The following is a 19,173-nucleotide window of genomic DNA, read 5'->3' on the forward strand; positions in this document are numbered from 1 at the left end:
TCTATATTAATTACATCTTATGCAAGCACGCTGATTATTCCAACTTTTGACACGTCCATCTTCAAGTATGTGTTGGAGAACACCCCAGTTTGGAGGTGAAAAAACCAAAAAAGACTTAGAAGAAAGAAGTATATGTTGGATTTGGTCATCATTTGATTTCTAAATCCATCAACATTCCCAGCGTAAATATTTTTTTATAATAAATCTTTACGTCCAAACTAACATAGCAACTCCTTTCTTGATTTTGTCGATAATGTTAGGTTTTGTGTAATGCCTTACGTAATCCACATATATCAACATCATTCTATATTGAAAACTAAAAAAACATGTCTAGTATAGAGGTGCATATAGGAAAAAATAAAAGAATTTTTAATCAATAAAGTTTGTGTATTTATTGATAGTGCAAAACAAAATGTTCATTCTGTTGAATATGTACAGATTATTTATCAGATTAAAAGCAAAATATTCAATATACATCCACTTGATTGGATAAGAGTGCATAATTTCAGACCAAATCAGACAGAATCACTTTAATGGCATTTTTGAGGCGACACAAATGTCGTATTTTACAATTTAAACGATCCAAAATTATGCATTACAATGAGTACCCAAAATAATTCAACTTTCATTACGCGGAGAACCTCTCTTACTACATAATAACAAGTTACCTAGATGTCCTTATACTGGTAGATATAACTACATGAATAAAATACTACAAAAATTTCACATTGCCGATTATTATGGTCTATTTTATTACTAAAGAACCTTTCCAGATGGCAACACTTATAAACAACTTATTTAACAATTTAATGTATAAAATTTATAGTTTAATCTTGACGAGAAATTTATTCAAGTAAAGTTAAGAAAAAACTATCATGACAATGGTAAATAAAAAGAAAATTTTTCAACTTAGCACAAATTTTACGATGTAAATTTTAAGTTTTTTTTATAAAGTAACATATTTGCAATTCTTTAATTAAATAACAGACAAATAAGACAATGAGAAACACAATTAAAGTAACAAAAAATATTGTAAATAAAACAAAGGTTCAACAAAGTTACAGGTTCACATAAAAAAAATTTTTGGAAATAAGGAAATAATTTTTTTGTTTTCCGTGAAGACATTTTATATAAATTTACAAAATGATCGTATTCTTGAAAATTCTTTACAATAAAATATTTACAAAACTAGCAGTTTGTACTGATTTATGAAAAAACACACTGCTTGGTAAGCTTTATCAGAAAAAAATATTTTTTTGCATTTTGATTTCTGAAAAATCTAGCAAAATGATTCAGTGTAAAAAGGTCACCCATGAAACATTACAAAGATTCACCTCATCCAATCAAGCTTGGTGATCTTATCCCACTTTCGGCATACAAACATACAGTGTCACAACACACAACATGATATGCACCAATCAATAAACAGTAACAATAATTGCTTTTGTATTGTTAGAATATTGTTCAAATAAAAAAAAGCACTTTTCTTACTGTCAAGTCGGTCAAAACTAGCTTATGCGAATCTTGTCTGTGGACTTCGCAAACCACGCTCTCAACTGACAATAGTGGATATAACTATTGGCAATATCCCACGGCAGTTCTGAAGAGGGAAACTGGTTGAATGTATACACTAACAACAGCTATATATATATAATAATCCCATGTGTAATATTCTCACAGGCAGAATGCGCAAACCCAGTTTTGTTAGACTGACCCCATTTTGCAACATATTTATCACATTGTAATCTTAATGTAAAAATATTCTAGCACAGAGTACACAAATTTTATTTATTACTTTAATTATGACTATAATTCAATCAACATATCTCGATATAAATAAAAGCTTATTATATCTCATTTACATGATCCTATACGGTGAGATCTAATTCAATATCTCTTAATATCATTTGAATGTTTAGTTAATACTGTCTAATTAAATAAAAATATGTATTATTTTCTTTTAAATTTTCACTTAAAGCTATGAACATGTCATCGATGATCCCATGAAGAAAGTCAGCATGAAACTTTACGCACTCGTCACCGCCAGACACAGCCGAGCTGATGTAACTGCATGCCAACATGCCCGATTATCTCCTACGCACGCTACAATATGACGCATGCACACCGACAAACACACTTCAGTACGGCCTCGGGTAACATTCACACTCGTGACGAGCATTCCACAATCGACCTTACTTCACAGATGACAAATGGCAGAGTTGTTATGTCAATGGAAAATATATTAACTCGTACACACATTATATTGCTGGCGAATCAATATTCCGCGGTGATAGTCAAAGTGTATAGCCAAGCAAACTGCGACAATTAGCAGCCTTACGAATACCAGTAATGAGACAGAAAAAATCTTTTGACTATCACCCTTTGTAAATTGATTTTTTTTTAGCCTATCCTATAAATATTTTGTTCGTTCAACTACTAACACTTAAATGACAATTCAAACAGGGGTAGTCGCAAAGCAGTCACATAAAAGGGACAGATGCATTTCAAACACACCAGTCAATTTTTTTAAATAAATATTTTGTTTGACAAAAGAAAGTAAACATTTTTATGAATTTATATCAAATGAAAAAATGGAAGCAAGGTGAAAAAATGTAACAATTATTATAAAGAAATAAAAATATACTACCTTAAATTTAACAAAATATATATACTTTTGTTTTGAACATATTATTTCAAAATTGCCTGACGAAAAATTGGAACATAAATGCCAATAAATAAAAGTCATAAATTAAAATGTAAACAGGGTTGACTGACAATATGAGTCATTATTTAATAATGAGGTTTGTCAGTAAAAAAAAAAAACATGATTTATGTATTAATAGATGGGATAATAAATTGGGGCACATACGAAACAATTAGTAAGAGTAAAGACTACTTAAATAATAATACAATAAATAAAATTGTGAACTTTAAATCCAAATTTCACTTGTAATAGTCGCAAAAATGGATAATAGGATGTAAATGATAATAATAGTTTTAAAAGGTAATTTTTAACATAGTCGCTGAGACAAAAGGCACCCCCTGCTCTTCCACAGTATTTGTATTGACTGTAGGTTAGGTTAGGTTAAATTATGTAACCACCAACAGATTGCGTGTATGTAGTAGATACTATAAAGTTAACTATCATCTTATAAACTAAAGTAAAATATTTTCAATGTATTTATAATTTAATTATTCCTCTAGGGTGTGTATATATCACTTCATTATTATATAATCAAAAGATATTATTTAGAAATTTTCACAAACATACAGGCCAGCTTTAAAACAGGTATGCTACGTAAGACAACACACAAACTTCTGTAAATACGTTTCTCAATCTCACATAATTGGCAGCTTCTAATAAAAATATATGGTCAGTATTATGTAGGTAACTTCAAGCTTTCACATACTCTCTTTTACAAAATTTATGTTACATAACATTTTGTAGTTTTTAATTTACTTTGTTACTATTTTTGAGACTTAAAATAATGATTCTAGTTCAATTCTCAATTTGTTTCTGGTAATACGCTAAACTATTTAATAAAAAAAGTTGAAAACCATTACTAGAGAAGTAAGTTAAAATGCAAAGATAGTAGATAAAATAAATTACAAAGTAATATGGTAGACCTTACGTGATAATTTATAATATCTAAGGATCATGTAATAATGAAAAAAGTATTTACCAATAATAATTAAATTAATCACAATAGTATTTCTTCATTCACAGCTGATGCACTTAAAATTTCCAAAAACAAATGTTTTATTTCTATTATTAATATCAAAGTATTCCCGGAGCACTTTAACCTTCTATTATTAATATCAAAGTATTCCCGGACCACTTTAATACATCTGACATACTAAATTAACAATTCGCTAGATAGAAAGAAATCATTTGTACACTTCACAATTTGGGGGTGAAAATAACAATAACGGAAAGAAGATTTTCACTTAAATCACTATTCCGCCTAGTATAATGCGACACCCTGTTTAAGAAAAAAAAAGACTTGTATGGAGCGAGCGGACGACTCTTCAGACCGAACGTCGTGTAGCCCTGCAACACGAAATAACTCACTCAAGAAAGGAAGACTCACGAGTCCGTAGCCGAGATACTCGACGACGGATTTCTTAAACACGTTGACTGCGCGACACCACATATTCTGTGTTGGTGAAATGTGCAATATAAGATGAGTGCCATGACGGATCCAACATGTGCGGAGACTGCAGCCCTTTACCCAGGACCGATCCGAACCATGTTCCCAATGATCCGTAGATCGGGTTTAGCGAATGATGTGAAGTAGAGAGATGCGAGCACGATAGGAGACGGGGGCGAGGGTCAGGCGGCGCGAGCACTCTTGTGGCAGCCACACAAGCCATCGCAGCCCTCCTTGTTCACCCCGCACCTGTACGGGCGCACCTGTCAGGGCCGGTGAAATCTGAAATGCCATACAATATTAACTCGTGTGGCTATGATGTCACATGTGTATACATAGAATACAAGACATGATATATGTATATCTCTTTATTTTTAATAATGAAGTCGTATTTTGCTATAAAAAGGGTAAATTATATAATTATTTTTATATATTCAACTTTTTGTACATAATGTTATTTGTACATTAGCAGGCTTATTGCCAAATGGCAATTTCTTCCAACCAACCAATAAAATAATAGTTTTATAATTCAAGTTACAAAACATATTCAATAGAAAATGAAGATTAAAAAGATATATGAAAATAAAAATAATCATATTCGTTTATAAATTACCGTAAATCAATACTATTACTAAATGGGAAAAAGGAAAAAAGAGGAAAGCGGAAAAGAGGAGAGATTAAGGAAGAGAAGGGATATGTTTCTTCAGCCGTGATTTAAACAGAGATACTGTAGAAATATCTTTGATGGTGGATGGGAGATGATTCCACAGTCGATCGGCATGGACACTATATGAGTTGGAGAAGAAAGAGGAATTGTGGATGGGTACTAAGAGTGCTTTGAGAATTAGAACGAAGAGGTAAACCATGAACTGATAAGCGTTGAAATTTTCCACGCAGGTATATTAGGAGCGTTAGGACTATGAAGTACATTGAACAGAAGTGAGAGGGAATGATAGTCTCTCCGCTGTCTAATTTTGAGCCATTTCAGTTAAGATAATCAGAAATGTGGTCATAGTTCCTAAAACCAAAAATGTACCTTATGCATTTATTCTGAAGTCGTTCAAGTTTACCGAGTTGCTTACAGCTTAAATCAGTAATGTAAACATCAGCGTAATCTAGAATGGGTAGTAGTAATGCTTGTACCAGAGTGCATTTAGTATTAGTGGGTAAAAAAAATTGCAACCTTCTAAGTGAGTGTAGACTGAAAAATATTTTGCAGCTTAATTCATCAGTATGAGCTCGCCAGCATAGATGTTCGTCCATTAGTACTCCTAGATTTTTAGCGGATTTCCTGTATTTAATATTTATTTTATAAATTATAGAAAATAAATAAGTAAGCAGTATACAGAAATGGTTATTTTTGTTTTTAAATACCTGTATTATAAAACATCTCCTATCTTGCTTAGCGTAAAATGATGTTACAGCACCGTTTGCAGAGGGATTTTTTAGAAAAATATTTTAAGAGTTAATTTCCATACTGACACTCGTTATTTTATTTTTAACCAAACTAAATAGAGAAGAAAGCCATTTGTTTACCTCGTAAGATGCCTGCTGTCTTCGTGCACAGCCATTTCAGAACTTTTAAATTCATTCAGTTCTTTTCTTATGGCTGCCTTGTCACGTGGTGTAAGCCGAGTCCAAGGTTTGTCAGCTCTCCTAATAATTAAATGGCATGAAAATAAATATAGACTTACAAGAAAAACATTAAGAATAAGCACTTCAATAAAACTAAAGGTTTATGAGGAATATCTATGGGATGCACCTCTGAAAAATAGCAGACATTGATATAATCCATTTTTTTTAATACTGTTTACATGTAAAAATACATTACAGTAATTCATATAGTGCAATGCAATTTCTTGATAAATTTAGCTAAAATGTTAAACATAATAATAACTTTCTAATTGCCAATCACTTTTTCAACATCCTTTTATCTAAGTAAATTAATGTAGATAGATTAATAATTTAAATGCAACATTACACGGAGTTTACTAAACGTAGTTGAGTGAAATATCTTACTACATTGTGTAGCACATCAGACCACGAGCAATACATCTGGCAAAAAGGATTTCGATTTCAACTTGACATTGGCTATGTAATATTTGATTATATCCTGAAACAGGACTCCTACAATGATAATCAATATAAATGGGAAAAATTGCCTTTGATACATTTGGGGAAATTTACCTGTCATAGTCATGTGCTTGTGTAACTTCAATGTAGTCGTTGAATCTAATGATCTTCTTTTCTTTCAACTCTTCAACGGTCGGCCGAAAACTGAGTTTACGCAAAAGATACCGTTTCTTTTCTTCTCTCTGCTTCCTTTCTTCTGCGGGAGTTTGCGCTGAAATTAAACGAAAACATTTTTTATCCAGCTATAGCTTTTGTTTGTTGAAAAATAACAACCAAATTTTATTTTATTTAGTCTGAACGAGAAATGTGATAAACCCATTAGATATGTTTATAAAATCTTACTTTTGAGGATATTTCGTTCTACCAGCTCTTCAGGAGTAGGTCGCATGGAGAGGCGGCGGATTAGACGAGCACCGATAGCTTCCCAAGACTCTTGTCTCTCGTTGTCACTCTGTAGCACCAGGATATTTCTGAAAAATGAACACATGATTACGTACCTATTCTAAATGAAACAAATCAATAATAATAATTATCATATTATGTCTACTGAGACATGTAATTATCATTAAAAGACAGCAGATACATATCAATATATATTTGATTTTAGGAGCAAAAAATAGTTTTTGTCTTACTAATAAAGAATGACTTAAAATAAAATAAAATTATATAAATTGAAAACATAATTTAATTTAAAAAAAATTGTAAACAAACTGAAAAGTGATAACATGTGCCAAGTGCATCCATTTGGTAACTGTAAAGGGTCTTTCAATAGGGACGCTTGAAATTTGTTAAAGTGACTATATATAGTGATATGCTGTTAAAGTGACATCTGTCAAATTTATTATCAATTGTTTAGTTCTAGTGTGCGATAAATCACCATAGAAGGTGATAGCACTGAACAATGTGTTCAAATCATCAAATTTTATTATCAAAGCCACTGCTCTGGTCGAGAAACGTTCCGCGCGATACGTGATTTTTATCCTCGCCTCAACCGTCCTGCCGAGTCGAAAAATTTAACTTGGTCAATATCAAAATATTAGGTTAGAGATAAAATAAGTAGTGAATATACGTAAGTCAATATAAATGTAAAAGTGATAAATAATGTTAGTATAAGTGCAGATGTAAATATTGTATTGGACTATGTTTTTTATTCTCATTTTGTAACTAATTTTCCAAAAAAAGAGACTAGCTCTTGTGCTTGGAGAGTAACTTACACTGTTATATTTATTTAGTAATTTGAAGTTATATAATTTCAAATATACATGAGGAAAAAAATCATAGCAAATAAAAAGAAAAACAGAAAATAATACTTATTGAAATAGAATGCTGTTTTTACTCTGGTTCAAAAAATTTCTTTCAATTTACTTTGAATTTATTTACTGATATTTTAATTTTTAGTTAATTGGGGAGATTATTGTAATTTTTTATTTCTTTGAAAACAAAACTATGTTGACCATCACTTGTGTGGAATTTAGGAATTTTGATATTATTTTGGTATCTGAATGACTTATTCATCTGAAATTTGTTTATTTTTTCGTCTTTGTAAATTTATATAATAGAATTTATTTTGTAAATAGTTTCTCGTGTAAGAACTTTTAATAATTTATATAGATTTTCCTTGTTGAATGTTGAAGTATTCTTTGAAATTACTTTGGTAATTAATCTTTGGCATATGCACCACCCCCATCCAACAATGTAATATTAACAATATTTTTGAAATAACAATTCTGCGATTGAGATCAGAGACAACAGTAGAGTTGGTAGGGGAACTTCTAGTTTGATCAAACATTCAAAGAATTTGTCTTTTTCTTCTGTGAGTGGACATTAGTTAACTATGGACTATGTTAATCATATAACTTAATATTTTTTTGTTTTTTTTAAATTAGGAACGTTTATGACTTGTTTTTCTGTATTTGTTATTGTTCTGATATATTAAAATTGTTATATTTCATTTTTAAGATTATTTTTTATGTTTTGTCATAAGCCATTGAATAAATAACATTTTTCATATTGTGGTTACTTAAATTGCAGTAGGAAACTCTTCACACATTGTTAGCGGGTATTTTTCAGCTAAAACACTTAATTTTCTTCACATTCACGCGAGAAATCAGGTACGTTTTACGTAAAATATCCTTTGTAGTGTGTAATTTTTACTTCACAGAATATTCGAGATTACTTTTAATCGGAAACTAGAATTGGTTTTGTCATCTGCCACGTTCTAGCAATAGTATGCAAAAATTCTTAAATTCAAAAAAAGTCAAAAACGAAAACCCTAAATTTTATTTTATTGCAAAAATGAGATTTAAATCGGTATTTTCTACAAGAGAAAGACTCGGATTTTGCATGTCTCAAATCGCACAACAGCCCTTTTGGAATTTAGCATTTTGGTGGCTAAGTTCAGAACAAAACCGCCATCGCCGCCGCTTTTTGGAAAATAGTTCCAAATAAACTCCATAATTAGATAGATACAGCTTTAAAAAACGCATCTAATAATATCAAAATATTTTTTTTTAAAAGGAATACCTCGTGTTAAACTTTGGTTCTACTGAAAAAAGTAAAAGTTCGATTCGTGGTCCTTTTCAGCAGTAGTGTGTTAGAAGTAAAAAAATATTACAAAATATATATGTATAAATACTTTTTTAAATACTACAGTTAAAAATACATAAAACAATCAATATAATGTGTATGTAAACTAAAGGAAATGTTAATAAAACGTATGAAGAAGGAAAACGAGTAAGCACCAATTGACACCATCCAAATTATAAGCAAAGTAACACATAAACATAACTCACAAAAGGGTTATTTCAGTTAACTGGGTCAAAACCAATCTTTGGAATGTTACAGTGACAACTACTAACGATATCTGGGAGATGACTATCTCCTAAAGCAAAACACTACCGAGACTCGAGACTCGGGTGAGAAGGATGCCATCTCTTATAATATGACTCAGTGGGATAATAATAACTATCATCATGGCACGAGAGTGTGATTGAGCCAACACAGAAATCATTTTACATAATCTAATGTCACAAACTTAATACATCGGTTAGTATATTTGATAAACGGCAGGCGAAATAATCCAATAGAGGATGCATGACACAATGCATCCAATAACACCAGTCTGTATAATGCAACATTTACCTACATCAAATTGTCTAAATTCCATTCCACCTTAAGCCAGGGTGCAAACAAAATCACACGGTGGAAAATAAATCTGTAATGGGTAAAACATCGGGTTTAGGGCGGACTGGTCAAATGTTATTGAACGATAATGTATGAAAAAGCGGATATTTTGCGTTAAGTATTTAGATTAAAATTGATAAAAAATTAGCTCGGAAAGTAAATATATAACGAAGTGATGAATATTGTTATATGTCTTATCTTTAGATGAAAACGAGCAAAATAACCCTAACAAATAAAATAAACTCCAAAGGTTGTATGTGTTCGATGTAAAAAAAAAAACTACATACCATTTTTTTTTTATGTAAATGAATATTTGAAAAATGAAAATATCTACCTGTTAATCAATTCTTGTCTATCTGGCCTGAGCGCTAGTTTGGTGTTGAGGCTTTCTTTCCGGGCAATCTTGGCCGCCAGTCGATCCGTATCGTTGTGATCTTCTCTGTAATGGACTCCATCTGAACCCATTCCCGGAGGTAGGCGATCATCCTCTCGGATGATGTAAGGTCTGGCGTTCTCCTTGTTCTCCATAGCGCACGCCTGCCGCACTGGACGTGTACTGCAAGTAATCATCATCAAAAAATTAACGCAGTTCTGATAAAAAGAAGAGTCTTTGATATAAAAATTAACAATTTGACTAGACTCAAAATCCCTTGAGTATTAAAATAATGTATAGAACCAGCTGAAAATAATTGCACTTTATACGAGATTTATGTGGAAAACGAAATGTTATCTATTGAAAGAGAAATTTGAAAAACAATACTATTTTTTTGGAAAACACTAAGACTTCTTTTACAACTTGAATCAAAGAGTTATAATCTAAGCACAATTAAATCTTAAATTATTGTTACTTAGACTAAACAAAAATCCATCAAGGCAAGTGTGTGTAGGAATGTTGGAAGCGTTCTGTACTATCCGCTTTTATAGGTTGGCAAGAGGCCAAATAAATAAAAACAAAAAATATCTCTACAATCAATTAAGTAGATGCAGATCGAAGTAAGATGGATGCCTCATGTTAGATTGCAACTTAGAATTGACATCTCTGGCCAGCATAGCATATTCAAGGGCAACAAAAAGTGTACCACACAACGACAGTCAAGGACAAAGTTGACTGCCCAGTAAACTATTTATAAAATGGGAGTCTGCCAAATACAAAAATGAAACAATTTATCATTAGGAGAAGGAAGAAGAAAAATATTGATAAAACCTCTCCTAACCTCTACATATTACATATACATTACGTAGTGAAAGGCTTTAAATTTAATGTAAAAATTAACGTAACAAAAAAGATTGAGGTTAAATGATATAGAAAAAGTAAAGTAATAAATATTAATTAAAGCTAATGGAACCGCTTATAGAAAACAATAAATTACCTATGAATTTAATGTTGTACACTAAAATCTATGAATGTCAATAGTGGCTAATTATGTCAGAAACTTGGAGTCTTGGATGTTTGCCAAACATCCAGTTAAATCATTAAACAAGGTTAAATGTGTGAGACATTGAAAAGATGTTGTGTCATTAGGACTCACACGGGAAGTGCATGGAAAATATGTGAAACATCAATGGACTGTGGCTGTGACAAATCTTATTCATAGTTCTCAATAATGTGACGTGAGGTGTTTGCATGCAAAACAGATGGAAGAATAATATTTGGTGAGATTTATATACATAGGTAAAAGTCTGAATACTGAGAGTGAAAGAATAATTATGTTAATAGTGATGAGAAAAGTGAACACGACTTATATTAGTAATTTACCAGATTCGGATCCTCGGCCTTGTTGGAGGCCTTCTGGTTACAGCAGCAAAAGTACAAGAAAATGTCATTTTAGCAAAATATTATAGCGTCCAATAAAGTCAGAAAAAACATACAATTAAATCTGAAGCGATGTAACGTGAAATTCCACCTATTTACTGATCTACACCTGTTGCCAGAACATGATTATATCACAGTGCATAAAAATAACCTCTCTGTTACTAAAATAAACCTACCTAAGCGATATCCAACACACTACAGCGTGTATTTATACGGAATCATCAAATTTTATTTTATGCATTCTATTTTGTTGTAATTTGATGAATTGTGAAAAATCTAAATAAACGGAATGAAAAAAAATAATATGCAAGGGGCACAAGCTTTAGTGAATGAAAAAGATTGACTTACTGGTACTTGAAAAAAAAACAGACCAGCCAAAAGCCCCAATAATTACTATTGAATTACAGCATAGAATACCCAGGAAAAAAAACATATTTAAGGATTGTGATCTCATGAAAATTGAACTCAAAACCACCATAATTGAGGCAGGAGCCTCAGCCATTAAACTTCGGGAGTGCTTTTTTTCAATCATCCTTATCCCCTCCTAATGATGCATAGGGCACCGCATTGGTACACCAATCACAGTGTATCTTGATGATTTTTGTTACATGCGGGTGTGATCAGTTTAACGCTTCAGTTGGCAGACCGAGGTCCATATTACAATGGTAAGTTAACAGAGTTATCAAACTTTTTGTACGAACAATTGAATATATATATAAAAAAAAATGTTTTGAAACATTTTCAATTGCAGGTTACAAACGAAGATACTAACTTTATTTTCAAAAAATTAGATTTTACTTAATAGACAATTTATTGAAGAAAATTCTGTTAACTTAACATTGTAATTCGGACCCTAGACGAAGAAATACTGCAGTGAAAACATACCTGATTAAATAAATAATTAATGTCCATGTCGGGAATCATACCCGAGACCTCTAGAATGGTCAATGATATTAAAAGAGCTTTCTCGTATGCAAATGTTGCGCAAGATATTTTTAACGCAATCTTTCGAGATGTTTACCATCTCGCTCACCTTTCAAATCTTAATGCTGTCCACTGTTTTATGGTTGCGTATGATGGAAAAATGGATGGATTTGTTGTTCTTTTCAAAAAGTGATAATGAATCATGGCATGCTATTTGGCTGGATCCATTTTTCAATAAGATGAAACAGAGTTAATTGCAATGCTCTTACACTCACATAGTCAAAACACACTGAAATTGGTTGTAATTTTGACAGCTGAGTAGTAACAGATTGTCCTAGAGTAGATTTTTTTTTGCGCTCAATGTACCATCTGTTGTTAGGCGCACTAATTATCAGCCCACCCAGTACACATTCCGTATATGATTATTGATATGTATATTTCGCATATATTTATGCAGGGAAGGTGCTATAGTAATTGGACATGCTATAGCAACTGGACACTCTAAATCTAGTAGTCAAAAATAAGTAAACATGAGAATTTATCTCCACCATAAAATAGACACATATGTGTTTTTTCTTATAATAAATGCATTACATTAATTTACTTTTGACAATAAAATTTTAAAATTTTAAATAAATTAAAACAGTGATGTGATATTCTTAATCATTTTGTAGACCCAATGCCATTATAACTGGGTAACTTCAAAATCAGCATTTTTTAGTTAATCACTAAAAACACATCTTTGTATCCTCCTCATGATGATTTGAATGCGCGACTTGTCTATTTGTAGCATTCATGGAAGAGGATACTAAGATGTGTTTTTAGTTAATCACTAAAGCACATCTTTGTATCCTCCTCATGATGATTTGAATGCACGACTTGTCTATTTGTAGCATTCATGGAAGAAGATACTAAGATGTGTTTTTAGTTAATCACTAAAGCACATCTTTGTATCCTCCTCATGATGATTTGAATGCACGACTTGTCTATTTGTAGCATTCATGGAAGAGGATACTAAGATGTGTTTTGGTGGTAAACTAAAAAATGCTGAATTTGAAGTAACCCAGCATTGAGCCCACAATTTATTCTCAGTAAAAGTTATCCTAATTTGAATTAATTTAAAAAACCTTTAACACTGAGGGTAATAAAATGCACTTTGCGCTTCACTCACTTGAAGCTACAGTGCAGTCCTTCCTGCCTCTGTCCGAGTGGTCTTCCCTCTTGCGTGGGAGTGCCGGGTCCCGAGCCCGCGCCCCCTGAGCCCCTCTTCTTCAGGGCAGACTTGAGGGGGACGGCGTTGAACTTGGGCTCCTTGGTGGGGATCTCCTCCACGCGGGACGTATCGATGGCCGGGTCAGGCTGCCCCACGCGGACTCTCATTCCCCCCTGCTCTTCTGAATCCGACTCCGCATCGTCCATCATGCTGAGCAACTCATCCTGGTCTAAAGGACACGTACAAAAATATAAACGTTTATTTTATTTTTTCACAAAAAAATAACAATAAATTAATAGTGTTATTAACAGATAAATGGTACTACACTATTAATAATGAATATTTGGAAGATGTAAATAACCGAGTAAATATAAAAGTATTTATTGTAAACGCTGGATATGCTATAGTAATTAACTCATTCAGGTGTATGTGGGAATCTAGGGAAGCATATTCTTTTCAATAACTTTTTGTTAATCTTCATGTTGATTTAATTGTTTGCAAAATTCTTCCCATAAGGTTAAGAATGTATCAAAATTATTAAAATATTTTTCTGTCCAACTCCTTCAACAAATTTTTCTTTGCTTCCTCCGTGCAAAAAGCAAGCATAACAATTCATTAGCTCCACAGTTAAGTAATCTTGGATACGTTCATAGTTTGCACATGTGCTTCTTGTTATTTGGTCACATATTTCCAGATATAACCACAAGAATCCGGATTTTGTGCGCTAGATTTTTATATGCATTCCCCCAATCCCCGCTGTACCTTCCCAGTAACGGGTTGTGTGACTTTAGATCAGTGTTATCCAACTTTTGGCAGTAAGTGGAGCGCTACGTCATATAGCATCCTTTCGCAACGGTATTTTATGAAAAAACATTTGAATTTCGCAAATAATTCAAAATATTATGAAACAGTTTTATAAACCTCGCAAGAAACACTACCATTACAAATAAGGAAATTCCTACATATGCTATTTTGTAAAAAATCCGATCACAACTAATGTTAACTGATGTTTATAGATAGTAAAATAAAGCTAGCAATACGTGTAGGAGTTTCAAGTTGGCAGGAGTTGGAAGAATATAGAATGTGAGTGTGTAACCTTCGTAATCGTAGTCGGAGAGGTCGAGCGGCACGGCGTTGAGGAGCGTGGTGACGCGGCGCGAGGGCGGCGCCGTGGGGCTGGGCGAGCTGAACATGGGCGGAGGCGGGATCGGCCCGATGTCGGACACGGCGATGGGCGGCTCGGGCAGCTCGGACAGCATCAGCGGAGGCAACTGGCAACTGCCGTCCGGATCTAAACAGACAAATCGCAACATTCAAACTGTATCCATATATTTGTGGACAATGGGGAGATATTTCATATTACGAATACCGATAAAAATATGTAAAATAAATTAATTGTATTTTTAAAATCAATTGAAGAGAGATGTTTTCATACATTAATGTAAAAAAGAAATTTAATAAAAATACGTTGCTAGAAAAGTGCTACGTGTTTGGCCTTGGTTGTTGTGACGTCAAGATTCGTGATATTGTTTTGAACAAATTTTGATGGCAAATAAACATGAATCGTGACGTATTAGGGGCGTGGCCAATAAAATTACCGTTTTTGCGGGAATTCAAAATTACAAATTTAAAAGTATTTTTTATGCAACTAATAATTAGCAAAAAATTTTTTTTTTACTGGACAGTATTTCATAGACCTTTATTACTTTAAAAATGTAAAAAGAAAAAGTGATATTTCCGTATTCTCTAGAGAAGCCCTTACGCTCTATTACATAGAACAAAAGCGTGCCGAATTTCTGGTTTGGTTTTTAGGTTAAAAACAAACGTGTAATGGACGGTTTTGGTTTGCGCATTGAAATTCTCAACCCAAGTACCTATGGCCGGCTGTATTGCTGTAATCTGTTGCTAACTTCATGATCAAAAATCATAGAATAATTTTTCTCCAAATGGGTGACTCTATTTAGAGGGAAAACATTTTTGAGAAGGGAATATAGAAGTCTAGGCATTTACAGGGCTTATGACCTGTCATTGGCTGGTTTAAGTGGCCACTTTACACACTGTGTAACATTCACCATTCTGCCCGTCTTTGAACATCCACATTTCCTCGACTCTTCCATCTGTTGACTTTTGTGAAGTAAAAGAGCTGAAACCTTTAAAATGTTTTCCCTCTCTGTTGAAATAAATTTAAATATGAACAACTCCCTAGGGAGGAAATCCAGCCAGTCTGCAAGCATTTGGACATAATCAAACATTGTTGAATTACTACCTGGTAAAAGAAGAAGTATAAAAATTGGAAAATTGTTTTCAGGCGTTGCCTAGTAGGTGATTTGGTTCAGCCGGATGAATCTCACCCACGTGATAAAGGTTTCAACTCTTTTACTTCACAAAAGTCAACAGATGGAATAGTCGAGGAAATGTGGATGTTCAAAGATGGGCAGAATGGTAAATGTTACACAGTGTGTAAAGCGGCCACTTAAACCAGCCAATGACAGGTCATAAGCCCTGTAAATGCCTAGACTTCCATATTCCCTTCTCAAAAATGTTTTCCCTCTTTGTTGAAATAAATTTAACTATTTACTTTCATTTGTTATTTTACCATTTATGTATGACTTCTTTTACATTAAAGATAATGTTTCCTCACTGGGGTGTCCCGTGCCGAGGGAGATATTTCATATAATTTGGAAACATGCCTTATTAAACGTAAATAAATCACAATATCAAATACATAAACATATTTGTGTGATATTTCCCTATTATTACTCTTGAGGCAGGTAGATACATAAAACTAGGCATTTTGTTTAAAAAAAACTTCTATAAAAACCTGCTAGAATCCCCGAAATAATTCTACCCTTTACTACTTCGTGAATTCGGTCTCGCCTCAGAACTTGGTCATTAAAGCCCCGTAAAAAACGCACTATTTAGCTAGCGACTGCGCAGGGTGGCCCAGAAACGGCTCTAAAACCACCTCCGTACATTCAGCCTCCGTATGCAGAGAGGCGGAAAATTAAGATAAGCCGACGGAACGGCGGAAATGCGTAATCCCCTCGTCCAAACGGACTATTATGGATACTTTGTTATGTACGTACGCTATAAACTACACTACACAGAAGGTAGGTAAATAATGTATTTTGTCCGAGGTTTGAACATTCGAAATATAAATATAAAAATATGTACATAAAATTTGAGTATCTAGTCCACAGTTCAAAACTGTCCACAAACATGACCTAATTGTGTTTTTGTCTCAAATGGCATATATTACTAAGCGAAAGAGATAGATGAAAAGTTAATAAATATCAGTAGGGCAGTGGCGGCTGAAGGGGTTAAAAATGGGGGGGGTCATTTTTTTACTAAATAGGTACATGTGTATTTCACAATAACTTCACACAATTATTTCTTTGTAAAAATACATGAATATATCTATGTCTATATAGATTTTTCCAAAAGTATACAAACATTTAAAAAATACCTAACATTGCGAGCGCACTTTATCTTGGCTCATAGAGTTTCTTAAAAAGGTCTTAATTCGCTTTAGCGTCGAAAAACATATTTCGATCTCAACTGTCGTCATCGTAATTCCACAAATAAAAATTGCTATTACATTTACCTTTTAAAACACAAACGACTAAAAATGTACAGGATTTGAATTTTTTATTTGAGTCAATATGAGTTTAGTGCATACGAAACAGGACTTTAACAAACACTAGGTAATTGGACACGTGCAAGAAACAAAATATTATAATAATATTCATTCACAAAGCTCATTTCAATCAATCAATGTAAAAAAGGGACGAGAAGATATAAGCTTTTGTTAATCCTTTCCATGAAGAATTCGTCCTTTTTAAGTGTAGGTATGTAAAATACATAGGAATTCATTTGCCATCGTATCTCTTCCAGTCTAGACCAATGCAGATATTATATTATTATTACCAATCTTATTCTTATCTTCCTTGTTTCATATTGTTAATTGTTATCTCTACCGGGACAATATCCGCGTTCGAACTAGTTTTGAGCGAAATGTTCCGATGTTCATGTACGCACGGGACGATTCATCTATTTCTTTCTCATGAAAAAATCTAGAGATATGACATTAGGCTTTGGGACAGTTAAAGAAATGACTCGTGCATCGACATAACATGAATATTTGACGGCGCACAATAGTATTCTAGATAACATCTATAAAAAACATGAAGATAATTTAATCCTTATATATATGAAAAAAAAAACTTTCTTTTAATATTATTAAACCTAATTGAATTATATTATATGCTTCATTTTTAATATATTTTATGTAAATATTTTAATTGGTGCAAATTGTAGGGGGACATTGACCCAATGGACATAAGGGAAAGCCGCCACTGTCAGTAGGTATTATATTAAATTGTTTAGACATTTCTAAATACATAATAATAGTTTTTATCAGACATGGCTTGAACCAAATTTTTTTTTTCAATGAACACCAAAAAAATGTAGCCGCTGAAATATAGTTTGTAAGCCAGTTTACTTTGCACGACTTCTGGAGTTACGTTAAAATAAAAATGAGTTATGGACATAATTTTAAAACTGTCTGAGACAGCATTAGAAAACGTTTCCCGGAAGTTTAGTAGAAAAAATAAAATACAAATTCGTAAAAGTTTGCGAGGAATTGTTTAAAAGTTTAAAGTTACGAAAACGCCGTCGAAAAGACTAAAATTGTCCCGAAATAACAGGTGAGCTGACATGTCCCCGAAAGCACGACCAAAAATTTCTTGACAGCTTAAAATAGAGAAATGATATATTTAAAATAAAACAATTTGTATATATAGACCACACACGAATTTAATATTAAAACACAACTAGTTTTATAATATTGAGTAAATGCTGAAATAATAAACAGTAGAGTAATGATTCCTGAAAGCGAGAAAAATACAATAACAAGCACGTATAAAAAAAGTAAAGCTGAAAAATCTACAGTTGTATTAAGTCATTCGCGACATAAAAATGAAAATAAATTAGAAATTCAAGAAGCGTCCGTAAGGAATAATGATGAATCCACATATTTATAAAAAAATGTCGTCTTGTAAGTGAAGACGTGTCCAGTTTGTAAGAGTATAAGGAAACTCAAGGAGAAATTAGTCGCTAGAGGTATACCTAGTATCTGCGAGATGAAAAATTAATCAAGTCGAGTAAACGCGCAGAAAAAGAAATGACGAAAACGGCGTTTGAAACTAAAATTATAAAAATACAAAAAATCCACAAACGTCCAATAAATAAAATGATCTGTGATATAGGAAAATAAATTAACATCTACATGCCTTATTTCCTTTAATGAATCAAACTACAGTTTATTATTATTGATGAAATGAAAGCATGTACATCTTTTTAAAAAATATATTTCTGATTATTTTTATGCCAAATTGTTTAGTATGGCTTCCACATAAAATTAAGTTAATTGATAAGAAACAATATTTCAAAAGAGAAATCAAAATCTGGCTGAAGAAAATTAGGATAGAAGAAATAAAATAAAAATTTGACGACATGCGAAATGTGCGAAAAAAAATTTTTGAACACTGTAAAGTCCTCCTCAGAACAGGTTTCCCTAGTGAAGAGGACTCTTAAATGACTTTTGTATACAAAATATTTTATATATTAAATAAAATTTTAAAAATAACCTATTTGGTGACAACATTACTAAAGTTTTGAAATTCGCTATACTGTATTCATTTACCTACTAATCAATAATATCTGATAAGTTAACAACGGCCAACCGGGCATTCACA

The 19,173-nt window shown here is 32.5% G+C and overlaps 1 protein-coding gene across 3 annotated transcripts in view; it reads right to left on the reverse strand.

The window, feature by feature from the left end:
* Positions 1 to 366: 366 nt before the first annotated feature.
* Positions 367 to 19,173, reverse strand: part of LOC148284313 (uncharacterized) — a 65,943-nt gene continuing 47,136 nt past the window's right edge. For 2 of the 3 annotated variants that reach the window (XM_088242339.1, XM_088242337.1), the window contains exons 4-11: positions 14,514 to 14,708; positions 13,376 to 13,646; positions 11,224 to 11,256; positions 9,802 to 10,023; positions 6,627 to 6,754; positions 6,339 to 6,495; positions 5,688 to 5,807; positions 367 to 4,433 (exon numbers count right to left, since the gene is read on the reverse strand). In XM_088242339.1, the coding sequence (XP_088098465.1) occupies positions 4,418 to 4,433; positions 5,688 to 5,807; positions 6,339 to 6,495; positions 6,627 to 6,754; positions 9,802 to 10,023; positions 11,224 to 11,256; positions 13,376 to 13,646; positions 14,514 to 14,708 (1,142 nt within the window). In that variant the 3' untranslated portion in view covers positions 367 to 4,417. The remainder of the gene's footprint in view (positions 4,434 to 5,687; positions 5,808 to 6,338; positions 6,496 to 6,626; positions 6,755 to 9,801; positions 10,024 to 11,223; positions 11,257 to 13,375; positions 13,647 to 14,513; positions 14,709 to 19,173) is intronic. The other variant, XM_088242341.1, reaches the window with a different exon arrangement.

The sequence above is a fragment of the Micrasema longulum genome, unplaced genomic scaffold, assembly GCF_059751315.1.
Source record: "Micrasema longulum isolate JH-2025_06_02 unplaced genomic scaffold, ASM5975131v1 h1tg000133l, whole genome shotgun sequence".
NCBI classification, from domain to species: Eukaryota; Metazoa; Arthropoda; class Insecta; order Trichoptera; family Brachycentridae; genus Micrasema; species Micrasema longulum.